This window comes from Elephas maximus, chromosome 24, assembly GCF_024166365.1.
Source record: "Elephas maximus indicus isolate mEleMax1 chromosome 24, mEleMax1 primary haplotype, whole genome shotgun sequence".
Taxonomy (NCBI): Eukaryota; Metazoa; Chordata; class Mammalia; order Proboscidea; family Elephantidae; genus Elephas; species Elephas maximus.
The window spans coordinates 43139519-43159988 of record NC_064842.1 but is presented as its reverse complement, the minus strand read 5'-3'; the positions used below and the strand labels follow the sequence as shown (position 1 = coordinate 43159988).

Sequence of the window (20470 nt, the reverse complement as noted above, 5' to 3'; positions counted from 1 at the left end):
ATAAGTTACTTCTCTTAATCTCTTAACCTCAGTTTCTTTATGTGTTAAATGGGGATAATAATGTCTACCTTCCACTAATATTATGAGAAATGAGACAATGCACGTAGTGAGCCTAGCACAGTGCCTGGTACACAGTGGGAGCCCAAAATATACCACAGTTTACTATTTATTAATGGAAGAACCCAAGCAAAATCATTGATTCCTCCCCAGAATACAAATTGGTAAAGGAGGTCAGAGATTACAGTGTCAACCCCTTCCATTCCCATAAATATTGAGGATAGGGAAAGGATCCAGACTCACCTCCTTTCTGTTGTCCAGGGCAGCTTTGAAAGAACTGTAGGGAATTTTCTTTCTCTGCTGCCTCTTGAGCCAGTCATTGGTGGAGCGCAGGAAGTTCTGGACTAAGGGCCGGCCAGGGAAGTACTATGAGGAGGAACAAGTAGAAGGTGGAGAATGAAAAACAATTCCCCCAGTGTTCCACAGCCCTGGAGAAGGGAGGGAGCTATACAAAACTGGGCCAAGGCTATTTTTTGGAATATTCCTAAACCACCAGGAAAACATTCTACCTGAGGCACAAATGTAGATTACTCACTACCTTTGCTCTGGGGCATCTGGTAACGCTGGGGTACGGGGTGAGAAGAGGAGAGAGGCTCTAAGTGGGGCTAGGCCTTGAATGGCTCTCCCTCTCAAAGCTTCAGGCTTCTGTGTGTGGTGACCCCTGACCCATACCACCCCTGTGAGGAAGGCCCCAGCACTTGTGCCGTTTCCCAGGGGCTGCTGGGAACCAGTCCTCTCTCCAGGTGGCCTTCGGATAGAGCAGCTGACTTGCTGACTGAGAGGCTGGGCTAGGCTGGCAAAAGGCCTTTCATTTGTATTCCATGGGTGGCCAGTGAGGATAGGCCAGGGGTTTATAGCCAAGATCCAAATCTTGATGGTAGCTCCCAGTAGTCTTTGAGGAACATGAAAAGCTACTCTGACAATAAGTCAACTCAAATCTGATTAGTATCAGCACTTTAAAACCACAAGGACTCCAGGGAGGAAGCTGCATTTATGCATGCACGTGTGCATATGCGCAAACACACTGGGGGTGGCTAGCTGCAGGAGATTGGGATGCAGCAGAGAGCAGGTCAGATAAACCCATGAAGAGACCAAGAGGAAGGTGGAGGGGACAGCAACACTGAGACACCTGTGGAGGAAAAGAGCAAAGAAAAACATTTGCAAGAAGGGTAGTGGAGATAATAACTAAACAGAAAAACCTGTTCCAGAGCCAGGCCTCCTCTGAGAAAGCCATGACATATCCTTATCAAACCTCAGGGGCTGGACACCTTCCCCCAGGGTGAGAAGTGGCCAGAAAGAATCTCATGCTTTGACATGCACCCTCCTCGTTAGCTCACACAGGCCTCTGGGGCTCACAACACAAATTTACAGCTTGAAGTCAGCATTTCTCATTGACCCTCGCCCGTCATATTGACTTGGAACCTTCCCCTTTCTAGGGCTAGGGTGTCAGGTGAAGGATGAATTAAGGGACTCTGGCCTACAGCGAGTCATCCTCTCAGGCCAGAACAGGGAAATCCTGGTGACTGCATGCCACCCAGTGGCCAGTCCCTGTCCAGCCACTCAGATGAGGGAACAGATGGAGCAGGAAGACAGTCAGGCAGGGGTACCAGGGCACCCACAGGACTTCCAAAGTGCCTTCTGCCTGGTCACACCCATAGCTAGTACTTCTCAGAGCCTGAGCAGGGCAGATTAGCACTGTCCCCCTCTAGACGTTCGGTGCCCCTTGAGCGCCATGCACGTGATAGTTAAGGGCATGCTTTAGAAGTGAGTGCAGATCCCAGCTCAGCCACTTGCTGGCTGGAAGGCCTTGGAGAAGGTGATTTACTCTCTGGGCCTTTGTTTCCTCACCTAGAAAACAGAGATAATACCAGTATCCAACTTGTGGAGTTTGTTATGAGAAGTAAAAACAAAGAGCACTTTGCAGAGTCAGGTACCCTGTCAGAGCTCAAGAAGTGGAGCCGCTACTATTGTTACTATTCAGGGAAAAGCTACCCAAGCAAGGGCCGGGCCAGAATATGCTGCAGTGTCCAGGGGAAGTGTAGGCAGAGCTCAAACAGAGGGTCTCAGAGCCGTGCCCTCAGGCCCCTCTGCTCCTGCTGTTGTATATCCCTGACTTCCCTCTGCCCCCCTGCAAGGGACCTTCCTTCATCCCAAGCTCATTTCCAGCTCCTGCTGAGGGCGGGAACTCTGGCGGCTCCACTGCAAGGTGCTGCTGAAGTATCTACACGACTCAGGTATTCTCCTTATTCTTTCCCCTCAAACTGGCTCCAAGTAGTCCCACGAGAGCCAAACACAGAGAAACCTGCTTTGCGTACAGCTGAGAGATGTGGGCAGCACACAGGAAACAACTTTCCTGGGATGATTCTTCTAGAATGGACCAGACTGGGGAGCAATGAGATGACTTTCTCATTCCCTCCTGAGGGGTACCTGTAAAGCACTCTGGGGTTCTCCTTCAGCACACGGAACCACTCAAGGCCTTTTTTTACCTCTCATTCTCTGGGAGTCAGCCCCAGGCCTCGGTGACTTGGAGACCAAGCAGCCCTCAGGGCCTCAGAGGAAAGGTCTCTAGTGCCAGGCTAGGCTGGAGAACAGGGGCTCATTCTGCTTGGGACCTTTGTGAAGGGCTGAAGGCTACCTTGCCTTAGACTGGAGCACTGCTCTGTGACGAGCACTCACTACCTCGTAGGGTCTTCTCAGTGTAATCAGACCATGAGCATGACCAAGCCAAGTAGGCCAGGAAGACCAGGACTGGAGAGGTGGGGAGGAGGGACTAGGGCAGCAGAAAGTTCCTAGGAGGGAAAGGAACAAATCATCCCAGCAGCAGACCAGCTGCCAGCAGACCTGCAGAGAAGACAGTCTCAGATCTGGCCTTCAGGCTGAGAGCTGCTGAGTCAGCAGACAGCCTCTGAGGGGACCAGAGCCCACGTCTGACTCAGCAGCACTCAGCAGCAGCTCCTTGGGTTTTAAGTAGGGCAATGTTGGCAGTGGATCTGGAACGAGAGAGAGACGGAAGCAGGGAGGGTGGGAGTGAGGGAGGTGCAGAGTGAAGAGGTAGCCCTCCTCTCGCCTTCAGAGAAGGAGTGTGGCAGAGAAAAGCAGCACAGGCTCTGGAGCCCAAATTCTGGCCGTAATACCTCAGAACTAAGAAGCCGAAGGCAAGCCCCTTGACCTCTGTCCCTGGGCCTCTTAAAACGGGGATGGAGTAATTCTGGCCACCTTGCAGAGAAGTTAAGAGGGTTAAATGAAATGCTTGACACACACCATGTCCTCAGTAGGGAGTTGGTATACATCATATAGTAGTCACTTTACCAGGAAACTACACAGCAATAGGGAAGGCATGGCCAGGGCCAGGGACTCAGGTCCCCTGGGCCAGTGTGTGAGGAGGGAGAGAGGAGTTTCAGAAAAGCCACATGGGACTCCCTCCTCTCCTTCACTGTGGCATCCCATGGGCTCTGCTTTCCCAATGACCATGCAGGGAGTGAGAGGCCACACTCTAAGGCTCAGACTGAGGTCAAGGGGTGGGGCAGAAAAAGTCATAGTCACTGAGTCAGCTGGGAGTCTCCTCAGGTGTCAGGGCATCTGGACCCCTGTGTGGGAGGCCCTAGTGCGGGGTATGGCTGAGACGGGAGGGTAGCAGCCCACAGTGGACGGGGCGAGCTATGGGTCCAATTGGCCAGCCAGACCCTGAAGGGAGGGCCAGGCTGACCCTTCTCCGCCAGCATGGGGCCTGGCTTGCAGGGATACACACTAACCATATGTGGAACTGTGAAGCCCCGCTCACCTTGGCCAGCACTGCTACAAACTTTTTCAGGGCTGTCAAGCGCTGCCCCTCCAGGACCGGGAACTTGCCCACTTCAACCCGTAGGATGTAGTGTAGTGCAGATTCCAGGTCAGCCATGTAGATCTTGGAGCTGGAGACCCAGAAGGAGGCAGAGAAAGAAAGGGGCATCAACCACAGGGCAGGGGCTGGGGACGGAGCACTGCTGATGGTCACAGAGTCCCATAAGTTAGCATTTGGCTCAGCCAGTGGCTAGCTGTGTGACCTTGGGCACATTACCTAACTTCTCTGGGAGGATTCAATTCCTCACCTGTAAGATGGAGATAATAATAAATTCCTCACAGGAGGATTGCTTTGAAGATTAAACGAAAATTCAAATGTAAAACCCTCAGCAGCTCCTGGCGTAGAGCAGGGGTTCTCCTCTCCAGGTCCAGGGCTAGCCCCTCCCATGACTGACTGAAGTGTTTTATCAGGTCACTAGTGGAAGGGTGAGAACTCTCTGCACTGAGCAAAGACCCCTAGGGATGGACAAACAGAACAACAGGCATGTATACACACATATCTTGGATCTCTTTGAAAGACCAAGGGTTTGGCTATCCACCAGGGCTGCGGGGCAGGAGGAGAGTTGGTGTTTGTATTTACTTCAGGCGTGACATGCTCACGGCTGCCAGGCCTCAGAGCTCAGGCCCAGCTCCATCTCAGCCCTTCTGGGCTGACCTCAGCCCTGGGGGAAGGGTTGTCAGCCCCAGGATGGCTGTTCCACTTCGTGCCCTTCATGCTCACTTGGATTCGGGTTCAGAGCTCTGATGGGAAGAGCCCCTGGAACACTGGCTGTCTCTCCACCCCTGTCTCCTGAGACCTGGATTCTGGCCTCAGTTCTCCAGTGAGCTAGCTCTGTGAGCTTGGGCACCTCAATTCACCTCTCTAGGCCTCACTTACCTTATCTGTAAGAAAAACTAATGACTCCTGCCTCAACTCCCTCCTAGGGGTGGAGAGAGCCAACTAACAGGGGAACACTGTGACTACCTGTGCTTTACCCTTGTGGCAAAGTCCCCTCTCGGTGCTCCACCTTGGTGTCCTTGGGCTTCAGTTTACCTCACCAGTCTTGTGTTTCACCTCAAGAAATGGCCCCATGACTGAATGAGATACTGCATGGAAGGTGCCCAGCACAGAGCTTGGCACATGAGGCCTGTAAGGGTCAGCTACTGTTATGATCATACCCATCTCTCAGTCTTTCCTTCTCCCTTGATTTACTGAAAATCTTTCTATTATCACTTTCTACCCTTAAGAGTCCCTCATGAAGGATACAAAATTCTTCTTGAAATCAGATGACCTCTCCTCCAATTCTCTTGTGCATCCCCCCTCAGAAGCACCCTGACCAGTCACTTCTAGTTGGTGTGCAGCTGGGAGCTAGAGCAAGAGGTCCATAGATATAGATAGTCTACAGACTATAGACAGAAAGTCTACCACAAGAGCCTCAGAAAAAAGAGCAACTTTCTCATGCTTACAATTATAAGCACAAAGATACAGGTTACCTCAAAAGTAGTGAGCTCCCTAACACCAGAGGCATTCAAGTAAGGTTGGATACCTTCCTAGAAGGGATGCTGTGAAGGGGGACTGTAAGCTCTGTGTCAGCAGGGACTGCAGCTGCCCTCTATGTATCTGTATTCACAATACCTAGCACATAGCAAGTACTCGAAAGTATGTGACAACGAAATAAATGCTTGGGTGGGAAGTTGGCTTGGAGGCCTCAGAGTACCCTTCCAAATTGATTCTACTTGTTCTTAAAGACAGTTAAACTTAAGCAATGTGAGCACTGAAAAGTATTCATTCCACTGTGAAGGATACAATTAAATGCATGGGCACTCCCTGCAGTCAGTGCTAGGGCCCTACTGCAGACTCTGGAGAGGACTGCCTGCCAACTTCTCCTCCTCCCACACATCTAAGACTATCCTGTGCCTGGCAGGCATCAGAGCGCCCAAAGGCCAAGAACAGCCCTTAGTGGGGGTGGGGAGGGAGTCTGAACTCAGAATGGCATGTGCTAAACTCATGAAAAGGAACAGGAATGAGCAAAAGAGAGAGAGAGAGAGAGTGTGTGTGTGTGTAGTGGGGGGTCTGTGATCAGAGGAAAGGCTGGGGTGGGGGGAAGGGATGAGGAGAGTGAGTTGTGGCCTTACTGATCTGCACGCTTCCAAACGGTGGGAGCAATCGTGTTAGCCGTGGTTGGCACAACCGTGGTCTGGGAAGGCTCCCTGGTGACCCCAGAGAGCCTCTGCAGGTAAGCAGTATAGAAGGACCTGGATTCCACAAGCCTGTGAAGGAAGATAACCACAGAGAAGAGGCGGTGAGTGTGGAAGAACAAACTCCCAGAGTCAACTACCATATTTTTACACAAATAACGTGTGCATTGTACGTTTTTTGCCAACCACACAACCCTCCCTCGCTATTTTCACAAGCAATCTATGCCGCACGTTTTATGCGTGGGTGCGTTCTTTGCAAAAAATACAGTAATGTCAGAAGAGGAAGCAGAGTAGCCCCTCAGTCAGAAATGTTTATTAAGACCTTTGAACTTGGTTGTCCTGTCCTCAGTGAGAACAAACTTGGGGAACCTGTGCCTCACTTCAACCTTTCTATCTACTGCGTATTCTGTGGAAAGCCTCTCTGACACCGGCCTAATGTCAAAACACATGCAGTGAATTTAATCTTACCAGAGACGGATGGTCTCTGCCCTCAGCTGCCAGGAGGCAATCCCTAGACCCCTGCACTGAGGCTGCTAAGTCTGACTACCTTCTCACAGACCAGAAGTTTCCAAATGGCAGCTGACCTCAAGGAAACTGCCTACTCACAAGCTTGCTCCAAGGCACCACCAGGTGACATGACTCCCCCAGGGAGTCAAGGGAGTTTGATATGTGATTTAAAATATGTAATACAGCAACAAGAACCAACAAATCACCAAAATTATCTTCATCCTTTTACAATCCTTTTGATTTCTTTCTCTCTTACGATGGAGAGGAGTCCTGATCGGCAGTAAACATCTCCTGAACATAAATTCTCCCTCTTAACCACTATGGCCAGGGCCACCTGGAGGGAGAGACGCAGAAACCAGCAGCAGAGTGGTGGGATAGCCCAGGGGAGCTGGCATCGGGAAGCATTGCTTTCCACTCCGCTGTGCTGGCCCAATGTTTATAGATGAGCAGATGGCTCAGAAGTGGCATCGTCACAAACAATTTTCCCCTCCACCAACTCCAAGTGAGGAAACAATACTTCCTCTCCTCACCACAACTGGCCCTCTGTCCCCCTGTGGCCCCCATGCTTCCCTTCCCCAGCAGAGCTCTGACAAGGCCAGCCCCAGTGCTGCTTGATTGGGACTTGGCAGGTTGAGGGCAAGTGGCTACCCTGCCCAGCCTCAGTGAAGGATGGCACTAATGGCCTTGAAGGGCAGCTCATTGGGTACCTCAGGCAAGCTTTTATCTCCCTGGCCCTCAAGCTCCTGCCTAGAGGGCCAGGCTGACATCAATCATCTGCCCAGGGAGGGCACTAAGGCACCATCTGGCACCATTTAACAGGCCATTCAGCAGCAGGAGCCTGACAGAGTGGCTGAGGCTGGCCTGATTGTTTTCTCTCAGCATTTTGGAACTGGCTATTGCCTGGCTCCTAATGAACTTTTCTGCAATTAGAAAACCAAAGGGAGGGAGGGTCAAGCATATTTGAGTCTGTGCCAGGCCTGCAGCCTGCCAATGAGTCTGTCCTAGAACAGAGGAGGCTGTGGTGGGGATGGTGCAGAGGCAGTGGGGGTGGGCACCAACACGGGTGTGCCAGGGAGCTGTGGCAGGACTCGGTGGCACTGTCCCCACCAGATAGGCAGACCTGTGCTTCTCCTGCAGTGGGTGCTACCTGCCTGCCCATGAGCTCCTCAGAATAACTGCAGGAGAAAGGACCTATCAGGCCAGTTGCCAACTTGGCTGCCCCTCTGTGCAGGAAGAAAGAATGAGCACGGGGAGGGAGCAGAGGTGGGGTAGGGGGACATTGCACTCACACAGGGACTCGGGAGACAGAGCCATTCCGAAACAGCAGGTAGCAAGACGGGAAGTCAGTGACACCAAACTTGTTCACCACTTTCTCCTCTGTGTTCAGGACCCTGCGCACTGCCAAGCCTTGGCGCTGGGACAGGTCCATAGTCACCTGTAGAGAAAGCAGGATATATGGTGGTGGAGGGGGGACCCAAGCCATTGGGCAGAGGTAGCCAGGGGCTGAGAGCCCTAAGTATGCTGGGCAGTGGCCTGGGTGGCAACTGTGCTCCATCTCGACTCTAAACGTTTCAGAGTAGACCACTGCAAGGAGTGAGGGATTTTCATGCCACCAACCTTATCTATAACCCACAGTAACAACTGCCAAGCACTGCCCAGAAGGAAGGGCCTTGGAACTGTGGAGACCATCCATCTTGAATTTCCTAGGACAGTCCCAGCTTAATATAATTTTACCTTATCCAATAAAAGCCATTTGTAAAAAAAAGGCATGATAAAATGTGGTTTCATTCTTATTCACGTTTATAAAATTTTCTCTCTATATTCAAAATCAGGAAAATATCCTTAGTCAGGTATGATTTCATTTTTAAAAGAAATAAAAAGGGGAAAAACTAACATTTGTTGAGTATGTATCACGTGCTGTTTACAGGGAAACCCTGGAGGCGTAGTGGTTAAGTGCTATGGCTGCTAATCAATAGGTCACCAGTTCGAATTCACCAGGTGCTCCTTGGAAACTCTACGGGGCAGCTCTACTCTGTCCTATAGGGTCACTATGAGTCTGTTTATAGATTACCTCATTTAATCCTAGAAATAACACTATGAGGTAGGAACTACCATTAGGAGGTCAGGAGAGGGAACACAGTATACTGTGCTCTGGAGCAAGGCTGCCTGAGTTTGAATCCTGGCTCCACCTGGACTAAGCCTCTTCCTGACTCAATTTTCTTACTTGCAAAATTAAAACAATAATAACAGGACCAACCTCATAGGACTGTTATGAGGATTGAATGGCCTAATTTTATAAGTTCTTGTAACAATGACTAGCACATAGTAGCTAAACAAGTATTTATTTCAAAAATTCCCATTTTACAGATGAAGAAACTGAGGCTAGAAGAGAAATAATGCACCTGTGCCACATGGCTAGCGAGTGCCTGAACTGGGCTCTAAATCCCAGTTCAGTCTGGCTCCAAAGCCTGCACTCTTAGCCACTGTGCTCTGCTGCCTCTCAAGCTAACTAATCCTAAACACCTCCAACAGGCATAGGCACAGGGCCCTTGACTCAGTCCACAGGGGGACCCTGACCCTGGTTACTCAGGGGACAGTGTGGGAGAAAAGCTGATTCCAACCAACATCTACCAATCGCCTCTTATGTGACAGGCATGGCCCCAGGCATGGACTGAGACCCCAGAAAGGCACTCCTTCAGCAAAGCTCTCTGCCTCCTCCCTGCCTCCCAGTGCATCCCCTCTTGGAGCTGAGAGGCCTGGAGTCAGGTACCAAGCTTCTGGTTTTAGCTCAGAGCTCTCAACCGTGCTTGAAGAGTTTCAGCAGGAAAACCATTCAGAGCTAACAGTGGTGTTTCATTTCATCACCCCTCATGTGTCGTCTTTTTCCATGCACTGTCTTGGAACATCTCCCAAGCACTGGCCCGTCTATCCACGCACCTGGGAAAAGCTCATAAGTGGTCTGTAGAGAAGTCCATGAGCCAGTGCTACAATGGAGAGCTCTCTGCATTAGGCAAGGGGAGCGGATCTTTATACAGCACCAGTACACGCTAGTTAAGGAGCCCTGGTGGTGCAGTGGTTAAGTGCCTGCCTACTAACTGAAAGGCTGACAGTTAGAACCCACCAGCTGCTCTGTGGGAGAAAGATGTGGCAGTCTGCTTGGTAAGGATTATAGCCTCGGAAACTCTATGGTGCAGTTCTACTCTGTCCTATAGGGTCACTATGAGTTGGAATTGACTCGATGGCAATGGGTTTGGTATGTACCAGTTACTAATCCAGGTCCTTTATCTAAATTGCCTCACTTGACTTCCCAAAAAATACTATAAAGAAACGTAATTATACTACTCTAGTCAGGGAAATGAGGCTCAGAAAACTTAGGTAACTTGCCCCAAGACATATCATGTACATGATAGAGTAGAAATTCAAACCTGCCTGGTCCTGTTACCTGCCACCTATACCAAACCAAAACCCATTGCCATCGAGTTGATCCCAACTTGTAACAACCCTATAGGACAGAGCAGAACTGCTCCACTGAGTTTCCAAGGAGTGCCTGGTGGATTTGAACTCCCGACCTTTTGATTAGCAGCCATAGCACTTAACCACTATGCCACCAGGGTTTCCTATAAGAGATCCCATTTCCCCATGTAAGGGACTGGATGATCTCTAACGTCCCTTCCACATTCTTTATTCACTCCAGTTTGATTAGTGGGGGAGGGAACTGTGAGGAAACACCACGGGCTTATGGAGCCAGCCAGACCTGGTTCAAAGCCCTGCTCCATCAATTTACTAGCTGTGTAATCCTGGATGTGTTATTTGATCATCCTCGTTAATTGTGGGGATTAACAACTATGTATGTCAGCAATCTAATTCAATGCTCAGTAAACACCAAGTGTGATCACACCTGATTTTGATGAGATGAACAAAAGCAGACATAAAGGTTTTAAGATGGAATGGTCTAGCTCCTACGCTTCCCATTTCTCCCAGCAGGGGTCAGGATCGCACAAGGCCAAGAAATGCACACCGACCAGACCCTAGAATTGGCAGGAAAAGCCCTGCCCCTGAACTGGGGCTCTCTCCCAAGGCCTACCCAGAGCTGCAAGGAACCTGAGGGTGGCTCACCTCTCTACCCAGATAGGAGCCTTCCTTTTCAAAGATCAAGGCCAGATAGTCTTCATCATTTCTTGCAAAGAATCCATTAATCTCCTCCAGCCTGCAAGAGACAACTCTCACAGTCAGTCTCCACACCCAGTGGGAATACGGCCTAGCTGCTGACCCCACCAGATGTGGGTGACCCGGTACTATGAGTACCCAACAGCCATACAAACCTCCTGTTTCCACACCAGGCTTTGTGGAAGTCTCCTGCTGCCAGCCCTCCAGGGGGAGTAAACCAAAACCACCATCTCAGAGGATGTTGTCTTTGTTACCTAACCCTGGTTCTTCATTTGATCCACGCTGCTGTTGTTTTTCTGTTTTCATTCAGTTTCTTTTTTAGGAGTTAGGAGTAAGGATGAGGCAGTCTAGGGAGAGGACTGGGAAAGGATGCTTTGAGACGAGTTGTCTCTATATACTAGGTAAGGCCCAGGCTTACTGAATATGGTTGTTACTGTTCCTCTGAGAGACCGGAAATTAGAATCATCAGATACAAGCTTTGATCTGTGGCAAGTAACCACCAACTGGGAGATTTACCTTCTCCTCCCCTGGGGTAGAAATAAAAAAGGAATTAAAGAATCATAAGTCCTGGGTGAGGAAGACTTAGAAGCTATTTAATTCAACCTCATTTTATGATGAAGAAATTGAAGCCCAGAACAAAGGTGGAAGTGGAGACTACAAAGGCACATTTGATTATCCCTCCCCTAAATAAACCAGAAATTGTTTTTTAAAGTCAAAGTTTCAACAGGAGATAACTGCGTAACACAAAAATGATTTGTTTCCTTATCCCAATTAAATGCAGAGTATCACCACACATGCTTACGAGGCCAACAGGCCAGGAGTCACGTGGCAAAAGGGAGGCTGCAACTTCTTTTTATCCCTAGAGGTCCCCCAGTCTGGAGACCTATTTTCCTCTACTGGGTCCACTGATGAGGCAAACGGAAGGTGCAGCCTAGGGCAATGCCCAGCCCGGCACAGTGATGGATACGCTAGAGCGGTGTGGGCCAGAGTCTACCCGATGACTGGATTAGATGCAGTGTCATGGCTACTGACAGTCTCCAGGGTGGCATCAGATGACCTCCCAGACCACTTCAACAAGCCTTCCCTAGGCTGGCAGAAAAGCAAGTCTTATGCTATGGTCAGCCCCACCCCTATCAATTCCTACCCTCAGGCTTCCGGAAGAGGCAGCTCATCTTTCTTCATCCATCTTTACCTCCTCCTTCGAGCTCTTTAGAGGATCACTTCGAGAAAGGCTGGCAAGTTTGCCTGATTTGTTGTGTTTGAGATCTTTTAGAGATGAAAATGCGCCAAAAGGGATGTATATGTGTGTGTGTAAGAGACACAGAGACAGAGAAACAGAGGTAAAGATAGAAAGACAGCCATTGAGAAAAGGAAGAAATAAGGACCAGACTACAGTCTGGCATGGGTGTTTTGAAGACATGGAACCCCAAACCACATCAAGACCATGTACTGGGTCCAGGGCTCTGTGAGGTCCTCTGGGAGGATGGAGAATTGGAAAGATGATAAAGGAGTTTTATTAAGTTGGATTCAACCCCAACTGACACTTGGAAACATAACCTCTCAGCAGGGTTATGTATTGCTCTGAAGAGTCAACAGTACACAGACTTTAGCCTTTAAGCGCCTGTCTCATGAGGCTTTCTCAGCACCTGGGACCTTCATTGCATTCCAAGGCGGGGCTCCCTCTAGCAGTCCCTGATGGTATTTGGATTTGGTCCTCTGCAAGAGTCCCAAGGTGGGCATTATCCTATCTTGAGTTCTCATCCAGAAGTGAAGAACACAGTATTTTCAATCTACCTGTCTCCATCTTTTTGGGAGTCAGGGCAAGACACCCATGCACCTCATTGTCCTCATTTCCCTAGAAAAGAGGCAATCCTGGAAGCCTTTTGGGAAGCAAGTAGACGGACGGCACCAGCCACTGTGCCTGACACTCTGCATAACAGCCAAGGACCACCCCCACCTGCCAGGCACAGCACCTGCTCAGACAAATGACCATCTTCACTTTCCTCTCGCTGCTGACCACCACCACCCACTTCTTCTCTAAACAGTATTTTACTGCCTTTTTCTTCTCTTGCCCACTCTGACTCTCAGTGACCCTCCCTGGGTTAGATCACGCAAAATCCTGCTGCAAACCCAAAATGTTCCTAAGGGCAAGTTGTGATGAGAAGAGGCAGTAGGCACCACCTGGAGAACTTTTCCTCCCAGTGGGAACTTTCCTTCCCAGTGGGATGCACCCCTGCATCTGTTTCAGGCAGCCCCAGAACAACAGGGCCCCTCGATTAGGACCTCCAGCAATAAAAGGCCCTCCACCAGCCACCAGCTGCTCCAGAGTGGCTCTGTGCTTTGGCAGACTTCGGTATCCGCCCCAATGGCAAAGGAAGCAGGAAGAATCAACCTGGGTCCCCTGCCCTGCCATTCCCACCACTTCCTCACTCCTAGGCCTGTGATCCTGGCCCACACTGCACCAAGTCTGTCCCAGCCCAAAATACCTGGCAGGTTCCAGTGGGGGACAAGCTGCGGGCCACGTGTCTTGATGGGTCTCCAGTGCATCAATGAGTCTCTCCCGCAGCGTCTGCACATCTGCTCCAGCCACTGTAAATGAAAATGGACACGGGGACGGGGTCGGGAGGAAAGGAGAATTCATTCCAGTGCCCTTACCAGTCTCGTTTATAGAAACTAAGGGCCCAGAGCATGAGCTAGTTCTGAAAGAAAAAGCATATGGCAGTCCTTTTCTCTATTAGAGGAATGAGGGTACAGGGCTACTCCTGTGGTCCTAAGCGCATGGAGACCCATCCCTCAGAGGGCAGGAAGGAGCCCCTCAGAACTAGGACCCATGAGGGCTTCCACCAGGGGCTGTCTGGTCTGCCCCTCTGTATCCAATCCCATTTTGACATGAAAGGCACCTCACCCTCATCCCAGGATGCTGGATGGGCCAAACTGAGGAGCTTCTTCAGCCTAGCTTTCCCTAGAGCATGTTCCAGCCTGACTGGGAAGGATACTTTTCTTTTAGGAAAATCCAAATTAGGTTTTCACTTGGGGAACCCCCCAGCCTTGCAGATCTTGCCAGTTGTCAGGCCTCTCTACCCCAATAGAAACCCCAGTAAGGAGGCCAGAAGAGGAAAAGACTGACAATGCCAACAGGACAACCAGAGCCAGGACACCTACCTGATAATGGTGTTCCAGAGTCACTCTTGGAAAAGGCCTTAAAGAACTGGAAGTAAACACACAACACTGGTGTCAGGCGGATCTGAGTTTAAGACTCAGTAAGTAAGATGGGAGACCCAGTTAGTAAGAACGATGGGAGACCGTGGACAAATTACTTAACTTTTTGACCCTCAGGCTATTTATCTGTATACATGGAGAACAGGGAAGCTTTTGCTCTTGGAGCAGGAAACTGACTCCATTTCCTATTTTTCTGACATCCACTCTCTACCCTCACATCTCTGAAACACCCGAGGGGCGCTATAGGCAGCAGCTCATACACTTTACCAGAGGTGGACTATTTCTATAAAGTACCAGTAACTAGTAGATAATTACTGAAAAATATTTATTGTACAAATGAATGATGAAGAACCATTGCTGTTTTTCCTTGCAGACTCACCTGAAAAAATAAAGTGACGTCACCTCATACATCCCTGGGAAAATGTCAGATGGTCTCTGTGGAAATACGTCCTTGTTCCTTATCTCAGAAAAAAAGGGTTTGAGGCTGATGTATCCACCCACTGAGAACTCCTAGCCTGAGGCCTGGCACAACAGACACTCTACAAAGGGAGGCACCTCCAGTGTAGGTCCTCTGGAAGGGTGGGCCTGAGCCCCTGAAGATAGTCTTGTTTCAAACAGGCCAATTTAACCCATCCCTTTGCTGTCCTTTTCCCATTATATGACACTTGGTCTAGTCCCCCACCCTCTCGGGGCGGAAGGACAGAGAAAACAGAGGACAATCTCCTTAAGATCCAGCCTTCTGCCCAAATGGTGATAGTGCCCAAGCTCTTGCCTGTGCTCTCCTGGGCTCAGGAGGGGACAGAGTTGAGTAGTCCTGACAGAAGTGAAGACACCCACTTAACTGCCTGGGAAGGAGCTTGCAGGTAGGACCCTTTTCCTGAGGGTCCCCAATCCTGGGGCCATTTTTGGCTCCAGGGAGCCTCTATCTCCAACAGCATGGCCATCTAGCCTTATCTCAGGCTGATGGTTGAAGGCCGGGGTCATAACCATGGGTTCTGGCAGACCTGGGTTCAAGGCCTAGTTCTCTTATGCTCTTGCTGTGTGACCTTGGACTATCCCATAACCCTCTCTGAACCTTAGTTTCCTCATCTTTAAAATGAGGATGACCCCAACTACCTTGAAGAACTGTTGTGAGGTCTCAACGACAATATACCTAAGCTGTTTTGCACAGTGTCTGGGCATACAGTAAGTGATCAATAAACATTAACTGCATCATCATCGCCCCCCATCTCCCCTTGTTCCTATCTTTTAAACACTAGGGAACATTGGTCAGCTGGAACTCAGTTTGTTTACAGCCATTTGAGGCAGAAATTAAAATCTGGGGGGCTACTCTTGCCCACCTCTCCCACATGAGGAACAAAGACTGCAGAGAAGCCACTCATCTCTCCCCACCTGCAGCCTTTTCCTGCTCCCTCTGACCACACCTGGGCCCTTATTCGGCTGACTGCTTCACTCTCTCTCTCCTTGTTAAGCATTCATAGAAACTTTTGTTCTAGGTGAAAACCACCTATTTACACATGCCACACATATTTATAATAGTGTTCTTTAAGCTTATTGAGCAAATCTTGCATTAATGAAATTATGGTATCTTCATATTTGTAAAAACGGTCACAGATTTCCTAGATTGTGACATGAGATCAAGGCGACAAAGTATATTACAGCATTTATGACTGACATTTTTTCTCAGAACCAAAATCGAAAATGCAGCTATTTGGGGTTTAGTTTGTTCACAAACAATGATGGTGCACTTGTTTATAGACAGCCAGGCGAAATTTCAACTTGTTTCCATGGGCACGCACACATACAAAAAAAAAAAAAACCCAAAAGACTACGGACATCATGAGGCCTCACCCTGCATGGTTTCCCACAGCTACAGGTGTTATTTTCATTCTGAAGAAATGTTATTGAAAAGGAACATGGTAACTCTTTCTTCTCCATCAACCAGCAAGTCACCCAAATCTGTCCGTATTAAAAGGGCTGGCATTACCTCTATCAAAGGGCAGCCTCTCCTCGCCCCAGCTGAGCCTTCTCTCAAGGTTCCAGCCATGGGAAGCTTGGAGTAGGACCAGGAGCCTCAGTTAGCAAGAGTGACCCAGGAGAATGCAGGGACTCCAAGAGGCCCTTACATGAGACGCAGGGCTAAAGGAGAGGCTTCCCACTTCAACCTCCAGTTATCTGTTTTGGTCACTCAGTCTGCCCTTCCGTCCCCAGAAGCTTCCCTTCCACCTTCCAGAACAATCTCAGCATCTGAACGCTGGCTCCCATACCTCATGCTCTTTAGAGGCTTTTTTCTATCAATCTTTTATCTTCCCACTTTTCTATCAGCTCCTTTCCTAGGTCTACAAACAGATTCAAATCCCTCTTAATTTAAAAATGACAGAGAGAGAGAACGAACACAGGATGGAGGATGGAAACTGAGAGGCCCTCCTTCCTTCTCCAGTTATTGCATTTCCCGTTTCTGCACTGCCAAATTTTTCAAAAGCAGTACTCTGCTCTCACTCCCCTGACTTCCTTTCTCCCTATATTCCCATGTCCAGCTGGCTCTGGTTCCTGTCTCCACTACTCAGTTGAAACTGCTCTAGGAAAGCTCAGCGGTGACCTTCTCTTTGGCCAATTCAATGACCTCTTCCAGGCCCTTCTTGATCTCTCTGCAATATCTGATGTTATTACCACCTGCTTTTTTCCCCCATGGCTAGAGTTTGTCATTTTTTGTGCCACATTTTCCTGACAGTCTCCTTCTTTGCTTTCACTGGTTTGCTTGACACTGACCAGTACTTTTTGGCCACCTTCATAGCCTTCCCCCTGCCCTTGACTCCTCTCCTATGCCTGCTGCCCTTGATACCTCCTGCCTGTACTGCTTCCTTTTTCTCTTTCCTAACCCCTATCTCTCCTACAGCCACATGACATTCTTCTGCTTAAGAAGTACTTGAAGGCATTGTCACAGAGAAGGAGCTGAATCTATGCTTTGGAATGAATGAGTGAATGAACAACAAAAAAAACAAAACATTTTTTTCTCACTTGCCAATTTCATCTACTTTGTCCAAATGATTCCGAATCTGAACACTCTGTCTCTGACTCTCATCTGCCCTAGACTTCTGCTTCCTCCGGGTGCCCTCCACACAGGTTTCAGGTCACATCTTACACACACACTCCAACACTGAGTCACTCTTCCCCCAGCCTGTTTCTCCAACTGTTTCCTATCTCACCAGTGACTTGTCATTTTGTCTGTCACCCAGACCATTGTCTCCCACTCCCACACCCCCATCATCCAGTTACCAAGTCCTATGAATTTGACCTTTGAGATAACTCTTCAACAGTCCTCTCTTTTTCCATCTGTTGCCTTGTCTGGACTACGGCCTGTCCTGGACTATCGCAACAGTTTCTACCTGCTCCCCCCTCATGTGCACAGAAATTTTAATATGATCAATTTTTTCATTATACAACCATCTTCCTCAATACCACTATGGCTAGTGGCACAATTCTGATCATGTTACTCCTCCTCAAATCTCTCCCATGACTCCCTATTGCCTAGGAATAATGTTCAAAATCATTGCATTCAAGGCCTTCCAGGACCTGAACCAATCTTACCTTCCACTGCCTCCCATTGTCTACACTTCAACTATAACGATCTTTACCTCAACTTTCCATCCACTGGCTCAATTTTGTGGCCAGGGGTCAGGACCCTATTGTGTTCATCTCTGCAAGCCCCAGGGTGCCCACATTGTCTAGGACATGGAGGTACTTAGTAGATATCTGTTCAGTTGAACAGAGAATCCTGCCCTTTGATCATTTTGAAGGCTCATGAGCAAATCACATTAAAATCTAAAAAGGGCACATTTTTGTCCTCTTATTAAAATGCATCCTTATTAAGTCAGCTGGTGGAGGCATGTGCCCTACTCAAGGGAAACCACCACAACTCCTTGGAAACAGGCAATTAAGACTTCAGGAGTGAATTTTCTTTTCACCAGGAGGAGTCAGCACCTCCTCCCTTTCTTTTCTTCACCTCTTACAGGTAGCTTCTACCTTCTCCAATACTCGAGCCCCTGGAAGACCTCTGGCTTCTCCCCAAAGGCAGAAAACCAGGTGACATTAGGCAGGTCTTTATCAACCCAAGGAGCAACTGCCTTCCTGGGGCCAAACAAAGCTGAACAGAAAGGATACTTTCCAATGGTGGTCATTGGTGGCACTGAATTCAAACTTTAAAAACAAGTGTTAAGGAAAACGATCGATTCTCCAGATATTTTATGGTAAGCCCACCTGCAGGTCCATCCTCCCACCTCTAGCCCACAAGGATTCACAACCCTAACCACTTCCCATATTTGTGGACTATCAGTGGGGAAGACAGCTGTAATGAGTGAATAAATGAATCAATGAAAAAACAACAACAAAAAAAGCATTTATTCTCCCTTGCCAATTTCATTTACTTTGTCCAAATGATTTGGAATCTGAATACCCTGTCTTTGATCCTCAACTGCCCTAGGCTTCTGCTTCCTCCTGATGCAGACAGATGGGAAGGGGACCCATCTCTTCTTTTCAAAGAGAGGCAAGAGACATCTTTCTGAAGACCTGTCCTCCTCTCTGACATCGCACCCTCTAGCAAGAACCACATAAGGTAACAGCCCAGACTCTGCAACCCCACAGGGGTATCCAGACTCCCAGCCTTGAATTTAAGGGCCTGCCATTGCTGGGCTCCATCCTTCCCCAGGCCTGCCTCACCCCTGAACAGGAGCCTCTGCTCCAATCAGACTGGTTTCCTTGACAAGCCACACTGCTCTGCCCACACGGGGCCTTTGCTTTCACCTTCTCCCCTGCTTCCAATGCCCTGCCCAGTTCCTCTCTTGTAGGCAAACATCATCCACCCTTCAACACCAAGTGGAAGTCAACTTCCTACATGAAACATTCCCTGATTAGCAAGGGAGCCCAGGTAAATTCCTCCAGCACTCACTTGTGTACAGACCACGCACTGCCTCCCAACCAGCTGGTGAGCTCTGAGTGTTCTTGTGGACAGAAGACACGTGTTAGGTTTCTGGCCTCTCCCACAGCCGGGATCACAGTGCTGTGCACCCAGCAGATGCTCACTCAATAGCTGCTGATGAATGGCCAGTCTAAAATGCAGCAACCACAGATAAGGCGACCCCATGAGACAGGCAATGGGAAAGAAGAAAAGCAACGTTTACTGAACCCCCCCGCCCCACAGTGTCTTCACACTTTCACAAGTAAGACCTCATTCACTCTTGCAACAGTCTTATTAGGTAGATATTATCATCCCATTTTTATAGACAAGGAAACTGAGACCCATTGCTGGGGATGGTTAAGAGACTTCCTGAGTCACATACAGTAAGCAGTGGAGCCAGGATTTGAACTCATATCAATTATCTCCTCAAATCTTATAAAGAGAAGACTTCTGTCCTCTCCTACTCCACTGCTCCTGCTGCACTGTATAATCTTGACCCCAGCCAGGCCCTGGGCCACAAAGGGTCACTCTCCATTACCCACTGAGAGGCAGTCCTATTGTCATGGAGAAACTTGCAGAGATAGTGGGCAAGTCCTTTCCCCCAGAAGTTCCAGCCTCTAGGCCCCCAAACTCTAGCCAGAACGTGTTTCAAAACAGCCCTTCCCTCCCCTGCACCTTTGTTTTCTTCCAGCTGGGCTCCAGCTCCAGTCTGATGTGGACCTGACACGGCTGGGCCCGCCCTGCAGGGCCAGGCATTTGCTAAACAGGCTGGGCTGGTAGAGCACACAGTTTTTTCATGGTGACAAGGGGCAGGAGGTAGAGGAAAGGGACAGTGACTCATGTCACCGGGGGCAGTCAGACTCTTGTGTGGGCCTGTCCCATCATACTGGCAACACTCGTTCCTCCCCCTGCTTGGCACATGTCCTCCCTCAGACTCACATCCTTTACAGGCAGAGAGGGCAAGGACAAGTTCCAGTCCCCGGGAGGCAAAAGGGCAACGGGGCTATCTCTCTGGTGGCTGGCGGCCAGGCAGACTTCTAGGGTCAGCTCTGCTTTCCAGTGTGTAGCCACAACACCCACAAACTTGGACTCTCAGTGGGCTAGAATCTTTGAAGATCTGGAATCTGTTTTAGTAGTGTTTCCCAAACAAAGTAGCAATCTATTAGTAGTTATAAAATCGATTTAGTGACTCACAGCCTGCACTTTATAAAAAGTAATGAATACAACAGAACCAAAAATATCAGTGTCTACTGCATTTCGTGAGGGTAAGTACTGCTGTACGAAACTTTTGTTTCAGTGATAATAGATAACAAACCGATTTCCAGATCTCAATGTAAAATGTGTATTTCTTACTGTAGGTCACGGTAAATAATGTCTGAAAGCCACCACATTAGGGCCTTGGAGCACAGAGCCGCCAACAGCTTGAACCACTGCCCCGTGGCTGAAATGCTGAGCTCAGGGCACTGAGTGTCTTTCCCTGGCCTAAAGTGAACAGCAAGTTGCTCAGGAGAGGCAGGGAAGGTTTTGCTTGGGGACGGCATATGGAGA

The 20470-nt window shown here is 49.1% G+C and overlaps 1 protein-coding gene across 1 annotated transcript in view; it reads right to left on the bottom strand.

Moving 5' to 3' along the window:
• The window catches only part of QSOX1 (quiescin sulfhydryl oxidase 1), a 46958-nt gene that overhangs the window by 13340 nt on the left and 13148 nt on the right, over positions 1-20470 (bottom strand). The window contains exons 3-9 of the mRNA XM_049868311.1: positions 13912-13957; positions 13236-13338; positions 10699-10789; positions 7872-8017; positions 6013-6147; positions 3839-3968; positions 301-423 (exon numbers count right to left, since the gene is read on the bottom strand). Of these exons, the coding sequence (XP_049724268.1) occupies positions 301-423; positions 3839-3968; positions 6013-6147; positions 7872-8017; positions 10699-10789; positions 13236-13338; positions 13912-13957 (774 nt within the window). The remainder of the gene's footprint in view (positions 1-300; positions 424-3838; positions 3969-6012; positions 6148-7871; positions 8018-10698; positions 10790-13235; positions 13339-13911; positions 13958-20470) is intronic.